This window comes from Schistocerca serialis, chromosome 4, assembly GCF_023864345.2.
Source record: "Schistocerca serialis cubense isolate TAMUIC-IGC-003099 chromosome 4, iqSchSeri2.2, whole genome shotgun sequence".
Taxonomy (NCBI): Eukaryota; Metazoa; Arthropoda; class Insecta; order Orthoptera; family Acrididae; genus Schistocerca; species Schistocerca serialis.
Window position 1 is genome coordinate 34,942,238 of NC_064641.1, and position 14,761 is coordinate 34,956,998.

Here is a 14,761-nt window from a genome sequence, read left to right on the forward strand (position 1 = left end):
AAGTTGTGTTTTGAGAAACTCTGAGCACTATGGGACTTAACTTCTGAGGTCATCAGTCTCCTAGAACTTAGAACTACTTAAATCTAACTAACCTATGGACATCACACACATCCATGCTCGAGGCAGGACTCGAACCTGCGACCGTAGCGGTCACTACTCTTAAACGTTATATTGAGCATGACCCTGGGGAACAATATGGCTAATGCGTACATGAATCTGATAACTAGATTTTTTATCTTACTTTCGGGGTGTTCGAAAATTTTGATCGATATTATATATATATACAAGGTGTTTGACTGAATGTGTTTGCCCTCGTAAGTTACGTGGTAAAAGGCGAGGGAAATATTTATTGCGATAGGTCACCATAAGAAACGTTTCTTCTGTCTGCGGAGCTATGAACATAGTTAATTGTGTTATTATCCAAAGAGTACAGCAAAAAGATACAATTTTTAAAATGGAGCACTAGTTGTTTCTATCATGCACTGGAATCTGTAACACCAGCTGTGTGTACGTCAGTATAGGTTACATTCCTATCACTTTTAGTTTGGGAGCTACAACCCTTCAGAGTTTCAGGGGCAGATACCACACACGCTGCGCATAACGCAATGCGCCTTCTAAATGTGGTGTCGCCGAGCTGTAACGTCGCCGGTGTCACAGAGCGAGAAGCTTCCTCAATCCGCTGTTAGACTACCGACTGTCGCCGCACACGGCCGTATACCAGACAGTTCGAGCCACACAAACTAACGGCGGTCAATATTCCACAGTTACTGACATCGGATGAAGATGGCATACACGAAGAACGAGTACGTTGACATGTTGCTGATGCTCGGCGAGTGCCGACACGATGCCACTCGAGCAGCCAAGGCGTACGCCGTGAGATATCCTAGGTGAAGAGCTCCGGCAGCCATTACATTCTTACGTGCCAAACAAAGACTTCGGAAAACAGGTAGCTTGGTAATGTGCTGCAGTAACAGTCGAAGAACTGCGAGAAGTGAGGAGATGGAGGTGTTTATTTTAGCTGCAGTACACCACTATCCTCATGTCAGCTTACATTCTTATCAGTTTTGGTTTGGCAGCTACAACCGTTCAAAGTTTCAAGGGCAGATACCACACACTGTACATAATACATGGCTGTGTGGTGGGTGATGGATGTTCTAGCGGTGGGAAGTTGATTTAAATGAGATGTTCAAATGTGTATCCATGTTCCTGAATGCATAATGCAATGCGACTTCTAAAGGATCTGCAGACGAGATATAACATCGCCGGTGTCACGGAACAACATGCGTCATCGATGCGCCGTTTTAGATCGTCTGGGGATGTGGGCTCAATGACATAAATACGATCCTTTAGATGTCCCCACAAAAAGAAATCTAGTGGTGTTAAATTGGGTGACCTTGTGGGCCATGAATGAGGACCATGGTGCCCCAACCACCTTCCTGCAAACCTGGTGTTCAGTTCTTCCACAACAGCACGAGGATAATGGTCTGGGTGACCATCGGGCTCCATCCACATATGGACTCTTGTGTGTAGACACACATGTTTAAGGAGACCACCCAAACTGTCGACTATGAACGCGCGATATAACTCACCCTTCAGTGTACCTGGGAAGTAGTGTAGACCGATGATTTCATCCCCAAGGATTCCACACCATACATTAATAGACCACCTACGTTGACGGTCGACAAGTAGTACCCAGAGAGGATTGTCTGCGGCCCAGTAGTGCACGTTATGGCGATTCACTGCACCATAATTTGTGAACGTGGACTCATTAGGGAACAAAACACCTTGTAAAGACTCCAGCGTGAAATTATGTATGACCTATTCACAGAATATAACTCTCGCACGGAAATCATTCCCGTGCAGCTCCTGGGTCAGTGACAGGCGGTACAGGTGAAACCTGTGACCGTGTACACAGATGTGAGAGTGACACCAGCCACTGCAGCAATGGCTCGTAAGCTGACATGAGGATCGTGATGTACTGCAGCTAAAACAAACACCTCCGTCTCCTCACTTCTTGCAGTTCTTCGTCTGCGGTGCATTACCAAGCTGCCTGTTTCCCAAAGTCGTTGTTCGGCACGTAAGAATGTAATGGTGGCCGGAGTCTGCCGCCTAGGATATCTCACGGCGTACACCATGGCTGCTCCAGTGGCATCGTGTCGGCACTCGCCGAGCATTAGCAGCATGTCATACTCCTTGTTCGTGTATGCCATCTTCATCCGATGTCAGTAACTGGGGTATATTGAGCCCCGTTTGTTTGTGTGGCTCGAACTGTCTGGTATACGGTCGTGTGCGGCGACAGTCGGTAGTGTAACAGCGCATCGAGGAAGCTTCTCGCTCCGTGACACCGGCGACGTTACAACTCGGCGACACCACATTTAGAAGGCGCATTCCGTTATGCGCAGCGTGTGTGGTATTGGCCCCTGAAACTTTGAAGGGTTGTAGCTCCCACACTAAAAGAGATAGGAATGTAATCTAAATTGATGTATACACAGCTGGTGTTGCTGTAACTCTTTGGATAATAACTGAATAAACTATCTTAATAGCTCTGCAGACAATGTAACGTTTCTTTTGGCGACCTACCGCAATAAATATTCCCGTCGCCTATTACTACGTAACTTACAGGGGCAAACATATTTAGTGAAACACCCTGAATATAATAAATGTTGGTTCTGTCACGCTCGCCAATGTAATGCTGGCTTTGTTTTGACTGGTGTGGAATTTTTTTAAAGGTTTTTGAAATTAGAAATAAAATTTTCGTGAAACAAGGTTACATAACATATATTTTATCCTCATTTACCTGTCTCATCAGGTCTATAATCCGTTGTTGGAAATCAGGAAAGTCTGGTGACACATGACTCTGTTTGAGTTTAGTTTCAAAGCAATGAAATAATCTGCATAATAATAACAGTGATAATCGGACTTCCCAAGGAACATTGGGCTGCAGGCTCGACTTGTACGTATGAGAATGCTTAAAAGATAGTGTGGTGATGGCGCGCAATCGTTGTGTTAAGTAAACAATCTGTTCCAAGTAAATAACAGGCTGAAAAGACATGAAAGCTTTCTGGATTTGGCCGACATAGCGCTCATTACACTATTTCGAGTAAAATATACAGGGCAATTTAAGCATTTACCTATTATTTAATTTGTTGTTGTTGTTGTGGTCTTCAGTCCTGAGACTGGTTTGATGCAGCTCTCCATGCTACTCCTGTGCAAGCTTCTTCATCTCCCAGTACCTACTGCAACCTACATCCTTCTGAATCTGCTTAGCGTATTCATCTTTTGGTCTCCCTCTACGAATTTTACCCTCCACGCTGCCCTTCAATATTAAATTGGTGATCCCTTGATGCCTCAAAACATGTCCTACCAACCGATCCCTTCTCCTGGTCAATTTGTGCCACAAACTTCTCTTCTCCCCAATCCTATTCAATACTTCCTCATTAGTTATGAGATATACCCATCTAATCTTCAGCATTCTTTTGTAGCACCACATTTCGAAAGCTTCTATTCTCTTCTTGTCCAAACTATTTATCGTCCATGTTTCACTTCCATACATGGCTACACTCCATACAAATACTTTCAGAAATGACTTCCTGACACTTAAATCTATACTCGATGTTAACAAATTTCTCTTCTTCAGAAACGCTTTCCTTGCCATTGCCAGTCTACATTTTATATCCTCTACTTCGACCATCATCAGTTATTTTGTTCCCCAAATAGCAAAACTCCTTTACTACTTTAAGTGTCTCATTACCTAATCTAATTCCCTCAGCATCACCCGACTTAATTCGACTAAATTACATTATCCGCGTTTTGCTTTTGTTGATGTTCATCTTATATCCTCCTTTCAAGACGCTATCCATTCCGTTCAACTGCTCTTCCAAGTCCTTTGCTGTCTCTGACAGAATTACAATGTCATCGGCGAACCTCAAAGTTTTTATTTCTTCTCCATGGATTTTAATACCTACTCCGAATTTTTCTTTTGTTTCCTTTACTGCTTGCTCAATATACAGATTGAATAACATCGGGGAGAGGCTACAACCCTGTCTTACTCCCTTCCCAACAATTGCTTCCCTTTCATGTCCCTCGACTCTTATAACTGTCATCTGGTTTCTGTACAAATTGTAAATAGCCAATCGCTCCCTGTATTTTACCCCTGCCACCTTCATAATCTGAATGAGAGTATTCCAGTCAACATTGTCAAAAGCTTTCTCTAAGTCTACAAATCCTAGAAACGTAGGTTTGCCTTTTCTTAATCTTTCTTCTAAGATAAGTCGTAAGGTTAGTATTGCCTCACGTGTTCCAACATTTCTACGGAATCCAAACTGATCTTCCCCAAGGTCGGCATCTACCAGTTTTTCCATTCGTCTGTGAAGAATTCGTGTTAGTATTTTGCAGCTGTGACTTATTAAACTGATAGTTCGGTAATTTTCACATCTGTCAACACCTGCTTTCTTTGGGATTGGAATTATTATAATCTTCTTGAAGTCTGAGGGTATTTCGCTTGTTTCATACATCTTGCTCACCAGATGGTAGAGTTTTGTCAGGACTGGCTCTCCCAAGGCCGTCAGTAGTTCCAATGGAATGGTGTCTACTCCGGGGGCCTTGTTTCGACTCAGGTCTTTCAGTGCTCTGTCAAACTCTTCACGCAGTATCGTATCTCCCATTTCGTCTTCATCTACATCCTCTTCCATTTCCATAATATTGTCCTCAAGTAGCCCTTGTATAGACTCTCTATATACTCCCTCCACCTTTCTGCTTTCCCTTCTTTGCTTAGAACTGGGTTGCCATCTGAGCTCTTGATATTCATACAAGTGGTTCTCTTTTCTCCAAAGGTCTGTTTAATTTTCCTGTAGGCAGTATCTATCTTACCCCTAGTGAGATAAGCCTCTACATCCTTACATTGGAAAAATGACCTTGAAGTATTACTCGGTTCTTTCAATTTGACACCCGTTATTGATTTTCCTACTCGGGTGGTAAAGGATAGCAGCTCACTGATAGATAACTTCTTTATAGACCAAGATAAGTTTAACCAGATAAATGCTCAGCCTGTTGAGAATGGTCTTTCTGATCATGGTGCACAGCTAGTTACAATATATGACATAGCTCCATTCAGCAATACTAAACAGTCCTCCAAAGTAGTACGTTCAGTCAACGATTTAACAATTGCAAATTTCAGGGAAAGCCTACAGCAGTTAGACTGGGATGAGGTGTACCGTGAACCTGATGCCAATTTAAAATATAATTTATTACATGACATTTTTGTAAATGCATTTGAAAACTGCTTCCCCAAGAAAATAGTTACATATACTCGTAAGAAACCTTGTAACAAACCATGGCTTACTAAGGGTATAAAAATATCTTGTAACCGGAAAAGGGAAATGTATCTGACAGCAAGAAAGAGTAGTGACCCAGAAACTATCAAAAATTATAAAAACTACTGTATTATATTAAGAAAAGTTATTAAAAAATCCAGGAGTATGTGTATCATGTCTGAAATCAGCAACTCTGATAATAAAATTAAAACAATTTGGAATATTATTAAAAGAGAAACAGGTCAACCAAGAGCAGAGGAAGACAGTATTACCATCAAATTGAATGAAAACTTTACGAACAAAAAGTCAGAAGTTGAAAATATTTTTAATAATCATTTTCTAAATGTTGTGGATATAGTAGGATCCAGGTGTTCATTAGAAGATGCTAGGCTGTTAATGGAAGAGGCCATACCTATGCAATTTGATACAAATGAAATCTCACCCACTTCTCCCTCTGAAATTAGGAAAACAATAAACTTGCTTAAAAGCAAAAACTCACATGGAATTGATGGCATTTCCAGCAAAATACTAAAAGCTTGTTCTCAACAGATAAGTAAGATTCTCAGCCACCTGTGTAATAGCTCTCTGGAACAGGGCATTTTCCCTGATAGACTGAAATATGCTATTGTTATACCTTTGCATAAAAATGGGGATAGATCTGATGTCAACAATTACCGTCCAATCTCCCTTCTAACAGCTTTATCCAAAATTTTTGAGAGAGTAATGTATTCAAGAGTAGCTTCACATATCTGTAAAAATGAAGTACTAACAAAATGTCAGTTTGGTTTCCAGAAAGGTTTTTCAACAGAAAATGCCATATATGCTTTCACCAGTCAAATTTTGAATGATCTGAATAACCGAACACCTCCCATTGGGATTTTTTGTGATCTCTCAAAGGCTTTTGATTGTGTAAATCATGAAATTCTGCTAGACAAGCTCAAGTATTGTGGCATGAGTGGGACAGTGCACAAATGGTTTAATTCGTACCTAACTGGACGAGTGCAGAAAGTTGAAATAAGTAGTTCTCGTAACATGCAAAGATCAGCACATTCCTCAAACTGGGGAAATATCAAGAATGGGGTTCCACAAGGGTCAGTCTTGGGTCCTTTGTTGTTCTTATTATATATTAATGACTTGCCATTCTATATTCATGAAGAGGCAAAGTTAGTTCTCTTTGCTGATGATACAAGTATAGTAATCACACCTGAGAAACAAGAATTAACTGATGAAATTGTCAATACTGTCTTTCAGAAAATTACTAAGTGGTTCCTTGTAAACGGACTCTCACTGAATTTTGATAAGACACAGTACATACAGTTCCGTACAGTGAATGGTATGACGCCATTAATAAATATAGACCTTAATCAGAAGCATATAGCTAAGGTAGAATATTCCAAATTTTTAGGTATGTCCATTGATGAGAGATTAAATTGGAAGAAACACATTGATGATCTGCTGAAACGTTTGAGTTCAGCTACTTATGCAATAAGGGTCATTGCAAATTTTGGTGATAAACATCTTAGTAAATTAGCTTACTACGCCTATTTTCACTCATTGCTTTCATATGGCATCATATTTTGGGGTAATTCATCACTGAGGAAAAAAGTATTTATTGCACAGAAGCGTGTAATCAGAATAATAGCTGGAGACCACCCAAGATCATCCTGCAGACATTTATTTAAGGATCTAGGGATATTCACATTAGCTTCTCAGTATATATACTCTCTTATGAAATTTGTTATTAACAACCAAACCCAATTCAAAAGTAATAGCAGTGTGCATAACTACAATACTAGGAGAAAGGACGATCTTCACTATTCAAGATTAAATCTAACTTTGGCACAGAAAGGGGTGAATTATACTGGCACTAAAGTCTTTGGTCACTTACCAAATAGTATCAAAAGTCTGACAGATAACCAACAAGTATTTAAGAAGAAATTAAAAGAATTTCTGAATGACAACTCCTTCTTCTCCATAGAGGAATTTTTAGATATAAATTAAGAAAAAAAATATTAAAAAAAATAAAAAATAAAAATAAAAAAACACAAAAAAATAAAGTTGTTATATTAACTTAAGTATGTTGTTAAATTAACCTAATTATGTCATGTATTGGAAAATTCGACTCGTTCCACATCATTACGAAATATCGTATTCATGATCCATGGAACTAGTGTTAATCTAATCTAATCTAATCTAATCTAATCTAATCTAACCTCTAGCCATCCCTGCTTAGCCATTTTGCACTTCCTGTCGATCTCATTTTTGAGACGTTTGTATTCCTTTTTGCCTGCTTCATTAACTGTATTTCTATATTTTCTCCTTTCATCAGTTAAATTCTGTATTTCTTCTGTTACCCAAGGATTTCTATTAGCCCTCGTCTTTTTACCTACTTGGTTATTTGCTGCCTTCACTACTTCATCCCTCAATGCTACCCATTCTTCTTCTACTGTATTTCTTTCCCCCATTCCTGTCAATTGTTCCCTTATGCCCTCCCTGAAACTCTGTACAACCTCTGGTTCTTTCAGTTTGTCCAGGTCCCATCTCCTTAAGTTCCCACCGTTTTGCAGTTTCTTCAGTTTATTAGTTTTTAATTATTTAATTAGTAATTGCAGTAACAGTAACCTATACGGATTCTTATTGTCTGGAACCTCTAACAGAAAGGACAAAAGTAAGTTGTACATCACCTTTGCCTTTTATAAACAACAGAATTAAGAATATTCCATCAAGTTTTTTCTTTTTTTTACATGGAGGTTTAATGATTTCTTATAATGCAATTACTCCCTATTTGCAGGCCAACATCAGGGGTTCGCTGTCTATGGTACAACAGCCGTCGATAACGACGGGCTTCATGATCGACTACTGCATCGGCCCCTTCGTCTCGTACACTACGCTAGCAGCCATAGGTCTCAGTGCAACTCTCTTGTTTCTGGTGACCTTCTTCTGGGCGCCAGAGTCGCCCTACTACCTGCTGGCCAAGGGCAGGGATGAAGACGCCGCGGAATCTCTCCGGCGACTGCGAGACGACAACAGCGACATCTCTTCTGAACTTCAGAGGATGAAGGTACACGTTTCATACGATCTGTACTCATCGTAACTCCAGCCTAATTTTTTCTTGACCCTTGCGGGACTTAGTGGTTACAAACGTCACCTGCAACCAATTCATCCTCTCTCACCTTTCATAACCCTCAAAATACATAAACTTCTGCCTTGTCTTTTCATTGGTTATGTATACGTGGTAAAATCACAAATAAGACTTAAGAAGTACACTTGTACAAGAGAAAAAGACTTTTATCAAGCTATTAAATTACCTTATGCCAGACAGCCACATGAAACCCTCCCGCTACAAATGTTACTACTGTGTGCGAGATACTAGCCTCTTCTGTATAAGATTGGAGCCCATGTGGGAGTTGTAGCTGGTTCTTAAGGCACCGGAAAAAAATCCAAAATTCTGCAAATTGTGGTAATATGGTCGAGTTGTGAGTTCTTGATCAGGTAATGTTGGCTGAAGTGGATTGCTACCGCACATGACTAGGACATTCAGGCTGAGACAATTAAGTGACATGTATGAAATTTCACGATGTATGCCAGTCACTGTATTCACGACTTTGGTATTGATCAAAATAACAAAACCATAATCACAGCTATCAACGATGAATAATGTGCACGCAAGATAATCTACACATGTTACAAGAATACTTTTCATGCACAATGATGAAATGTTCAAATGTGTGTGAAATCGTATGGCACATAACTGCTAAGGTCATCAGTCCCTAAGCTTACACACTACTTAACCTAAATTGTCCTAAGGACAAACACACACACCCATGCCCGAGGGAGGATTCGAACCTCCGCCGGGACCAGCCGCACAGTCCATGACTGCAGCGCCCGAGACCGCTCGCCTAATCCCGCGCGGCCATGCACAATGGACAATAAATAACACTAGTCTGCACTTCAAAACTTTTTGTCACATGATTTGTTGAAAGTAGGTGTTCTTGAATCAATTTTTTATGCTGATTCCTGAAATAACTTTTATTTTTATCTATCACTTTAGGTTTTCAGCAACATAAGAAGTAATATTTTGACGATTTTAACTTTTGAGCCTACAGATATATTCAAACACCATTTCACACACTATGAGTATTTAATCAAAACACATTTAAAAAATAAAACACATTTAAAAATACTCTGTAGAACTACCCTAATTTATTTCGTGACTGCCATGTACAAAAACAAGAAGTCAACAATGTTTCATTAATTTTTAAACTTTCTCTTCTTTGACTTCCTTGCAGATCCTTGCATATGATGAATATCCCTCTTCAACATCCAACACTAGACGAACATCACAGCTGCAGTCCAGTTCTCATGTTATCTCCTCTCAATCTTAACATCTTGGTGTTTCTCCCTTCTATTCACTATAATGTCCCAAATTTTCCGGAAAGTAGTTCTACATCTACATCTACGTGATTACTCTGCTATTCACAATAAAGTGCCTGGCAGAGGGTTCAATGAACCACCTTCAAGCTGTCTCTCTACCGTTCCACTCTCGAACGGCACTCTGGAAAAACAAGCACTTGAATTTTTCTGTGTAAGCCCTGATTTCTCTTACTTTATCGTGATGATCATTTCTCCCTATGTAGGTGGGTGCCAACAGAACGTTTTCGCAATCGGAGGAGAAAACTGGTGATGAAAATTTCATGAGAAGATCCCGTCGCTACGAAAAAAGCCTTTGTTTTAATGATTGTCACTCCAATTCACGTATCATGTTTGTGACACTATCTCTCCTATTTCGCGATAATACAAAACGAGCTGCCCTTCTTTGTACTTTTTCGATATCATCCGTCAGTCCCACCTGATGCGGATCCCACACCGCACAGCAGTACTCCATAACAGGGCGGACAAGCGTGGTGTAAGCAGTCTCTTTAGTAGACCTGTTGCACCTTCTAAGTGTTCTGCCAATGAATCGCAGTCTTTGGTTTGCTCTACTCACAATATTATCTATGTGATCGTTCCAATTTAGGTTATTTGTAATTGTAATCCTTAACTATTTAGCTGAATTTACAGCCTTCAGATTTGTGTGACTTACCGCGAAATCGAAATTTAGCTGATTTCATTTAGTACTCATGTGAATAACTTCATACTCTTCTTCATTCAGGGTCAATTGCCACTTTTCGCACCATACAGATATCTTATCTAAATAATTTTGCAAGTCGTTTTCATCATCTGATGAATTTACAAGACGGTAAATGACAGCATCATCTGCAAACACTCTAAGATGGCTACTCAGATTGTCTCCTATGTCGTTAATATAGATCAGGAACAATAGAGGGCCTATAACACTCCTTGGGGAACGCCGGATATTACGTCTGTTTTACTCCATGACTTTCCGTCTGTTACTACGAACTGTGACCTTTCTGAAAGGAAATCACGAATCCAGTCGCACAACTGAGGCGATACTCCGTAGGCAATCAGTTTGGTTAGAAGACGCTTGTGAGGAACTGTGTCGAAAGCCTTCTGGAAATCTAAAAGTATGGAATGAATTTGACATCCCATGCCGATAGCACTTATTACTTCATCGGTATAAAGAGCTAGTTGTGTTTCACAAGAACGATATTTTCTGAATCCGTGCTGACTACGCGTCAATAAATCGTTTTCTTCGAGGTACTTCATAATGTTCGAATACAGTATATGTTCCAAAACCCTACTGCAAATTGACGTTAGTGATATGGGCCTGTAATTCAACGGATTACTCCTACTTTCTTTTTTTGGGTATTGGTGTGACTTGAGCAATATTCCAGTCTTTAGGTACGGATCTTTCTGTGAGCGAGTGGTTGTGTATAATTGCTAAATATGGAGCTATTTTATCAGCATACTCTGAGAAGAATCTGGCTGGTATACAATCTGCCCCGGAGGCCTTGCCTCTATTAAGTGATTTAAGCTACTTTGTTACACCGAGGATATTTACTTCTTTATTTCTCATCTTGGTAGTTGTACTTGATTGGAGTTCAGGAATATTTACTTCGTCTTCTTTGGTGAAGGCGTTTCGGCAAACCGTGTTTAATAACTCTGCTTTGGTGGGAATGTCATCACTGACGTAAGAGTGTAGAAAGCGCACTTTCACATTCATATTATAGCCAATCATCTTGAAATTTTGCAACATTTTTTCAGTAATGGGGCTTCTAGTTAGGATCTCTGTTTTCCTCTAGAAAGTTCTCAGTAACTGATGGGAAGGCGACCGATCCGTCTTTTTCTCTCTTCTTCATTGTCAGATCAAACTCATCTTTCATTTTTTCTGTACTTGAGAACCAATAAAAATTCCAGCTTTCAGTTTTATGTGATGTAGGGAAATTTCTGGGAGAGGTAGTTGAAGCAGGGTCCATCTTGATATAGGGCCCTAACAAATTTCTTCATTAAGATCAGTTGTATGTGCGGTGGTGGAAGCTCTTGTGAGCACTAGTCGCGTGCATAAACAAAACGATCCTTATGAGGTAACGCCCGACTGGTATGCAACAGACCAGACGATCAGGTAACACGGGTATGACCTCAACTGACCAAAGCTACTAGGAAAACAACCGCAGTCTAAGCTTGCTTACGATAGTCTATGGCAGCCTCCGGTCGTTTTACAACTCTACATGTTACACACTGGTACCTGTAACCACAATCTCTTTCTTATACGTGTGTTTTGTATCTGCACACGGCGTAACAACGCCACGATACCGTCACTGTCGGCACACATGAAACTGTACTAGTAGATGATGGCTCGACCACAAAGCCGGGGTACTGAAACCCAGAAGAGGAACGAAAGTCGACGTGCGAGTCAGTCTACGAGGGAGCAGAGAGTCCGAAGACTGTACAAAGACGAGTGCGGGGAAAAACACAAAATGCGGGAAGCGCCAGCGGCACAACAATAAGTAGCTGGAAACAGAGTGTGGGACGAGGCGAAGGGTCCGAGGTCCGAGGTAGTTAAAGTCAGCGTAAGGACACACATAGCCACACTATTGCCGCCGAGAGATAAACACACCCGAATCAGTGGTTCGGCCTACACAATGCTTCGTGCGCGCCGTCAGTCACACCTTGCCACAGTACTCTGGAGACCCATGTCAGCACTTCTGTGTCCATATCGACTTCCGCTAGAGGGGATACTAAAGCGCGCTTCGAAATCACACTGCTGCCTTCCTTCTAAAGTAAGATACGAGATGTGGCTGTAAAATAATGGGACTGATGTTCACAATTAATTAGGTTTTCCAGGTTATTATGCTGTGGTCGAATGGAGTTCACCTTAAAACCAACGTTTCGTCCTCATCTGCGGATGCCATTTTCAAGGGGGATCGTATTTTTTTGAGCGTCCGCTACACAACGTGGCTCGCTACTGACTACAGCAAAATTCCACTTCCGCGTACTTCCGCGCAGTGGCGTGATGTCATATGTTTTGTACACACGAGCGCAATTGGCCGTTGTCGGCTGCTGTTGTCCGCTGTTGCTGTCACTCCATGGTGGAAGACGTACACATCTTCTTCAGCAACGGAATCCAGAGGTCATTCAGTTTCACTTTCTTCTTCTTACTATCGAAATTCCTGGGGTATTTTACAATCTCTAAGCCCTCTCTGTAAAACTTTCCGTCTTATCTGCTTATGGCTGCCAGTACTTGAATTCTATCGAAATGAATGTCGTGGTCTCCTAGGTGCAGAATTTTCCGCAACAGCTGTTCTGTGAAACTCCCCTGTTCTGTAATTGTCCCTGTGGCCTTCTAGTTGTTTTTTGATCGTTATTTTTCTTGTACACCTTCGCACAACTACACGGAATCGTACAAATTCCTGCTTTTTCCAGCGGTGGTCGAACATCCTTGGCCGATTTTAGATGATCTCTTATATTCTAGGTAGCTTTCTAGATTACGGCGATGTTCCGCTTTTTCATCATTTTTCCTAAGCAGCAAGTAACGTCCTTAATGAAGTGCACGAAAACTTTCGATTTCCCCGGCGGTTGAGCGTCGCTATGATTTCTACGCGGTGGTGTTAAGGCTCACTTCACCTTAGCGAACGAGTAAACATTTTCCAGCAGTGCATTGGTGAGATATTTTAATTCTGCGTCAAACGGAGATTTTCATTGTTCTGTCAGCCAACGTCTTTGCGATGCCTCGCTTTTGTAGTAGGTGGTGGTTCCAGTCTCGAAGGTAACGGTCTGTGTGCGTTGGTTATTGGTAAACCGTGTTGCTCAAGCTACCATCTTCCTTCGACATAAAAGTTTTCTGGTTGTGGTACCGTGTCATAATGTATAAAACTACTGCTGCTGGAGAAAAACCAACGTTTCGGCCACGGTTGCAGCGGCCTTCTTCTGGGACTCCAGCAACAGTAGTTTTATACATTACGACGTGGTACCACACCCAGAAAACTTTCGTGACTCTGGCCGCGGAAGCCCACGCAATTATATTATCATCTTCCTTCTTGAAAACCAGCACATCAAGAAAATTTAATCTTCTGCCTGACTCCTCCAGCATGGTGAACTGTATCTTCGGGCTGATCCGTTGAGACGATTGTGAAAACGACGCAGTCCCTCCCTGCCATGGCGCCAAAAAACAAACGCATCATCGACATACCGGAACCAGGAACTTGGCTTCTTATCTGCAGTTTCCAATAACTGCACCTCGAACTGCTCCGTAAAGAATTTCGATGCAACTAATCTTAAGGGGCTCCCCATAGCGAAACCGTTCGTCTTTGCACAGAATTCATCGTTTCATTTGAAATACGTGGTTGTGAAGCAATATTTAAACAGTTCTGCAACATAGGGAGGAAAAATCCGATTCAGATGTTCCAACACTTAGTTGAGCGTAACGATAGTGAATAGCGATACCACACCAAAACTAAATAATATCAGTAAATTAAATGGCATAGTGGTATAGCCGGAGAACATGTTGTGGTTAAAAAAAAAACAAAGACTCCAATTTATTGGCAGAACACATGGAAAGCGCAACAGGTCTGCTAAGGAGACTGCTTACCCCAGGCTTGTTCGTCCTCTTCTGGAGTACTGCTGTGCTGTGTGGGATCCACGTCAGATAAGACTGACGCTAGATGTCGAAAAAATTCAGTAAAGAGCAGCTCGTTTTGTACTATCGCGAAGTAGGTGAAAGAGTGCCACACCATGCGACTTTCATCAAGTCTGCAGATTTCAGTCCGTTGAAGCAGTGAAAGCACAACTGGCGCGTATCATCAAGGAGCTCACAGCAGAAAACTTCCAGCCCTGTGTGTGAGCTACAAGCCCCACTGAAGATACAAGATGACCTGAAAACGACCAAGGATGCTCGCCAACCGCCGGAAAAAGCAAGAATTTATAGGACGTAGTTGTGGTGATAGTGGAGGGAATTGTGTTGAGGGTGATAACTAAATATGTACCTCGGCTGAAACTATGTGATTCCAGAGACCTTTTCAAGTCTCCAACATGTATGGAGCATATATGCA

General features: G+C 41.2%; 1 protein-coding gene across 1 annotated transcript in view; it reads left to right on the plus strand.

Annotated features, from left to right (window-relative positions):
* Window positions 1-14,761, plus strand: part of LOC126474205 (facilitated trehalose transporter Tret1-like) — a 64,485-nt gene that overhangs the window by 11,884 nt on the left and 37,840 nt on the right. The window contains exon 2 of the mRNA XM_050101669.1: window positions 8,104-8,373. Within this exon, the coding sequence (XP_049957626.1) occupies window positions 8,104-8,373 (270 nt within the window). The remainder of the gene's footprint in view (window positions 1-8,103; window positions 8,374-14,761) is intronic.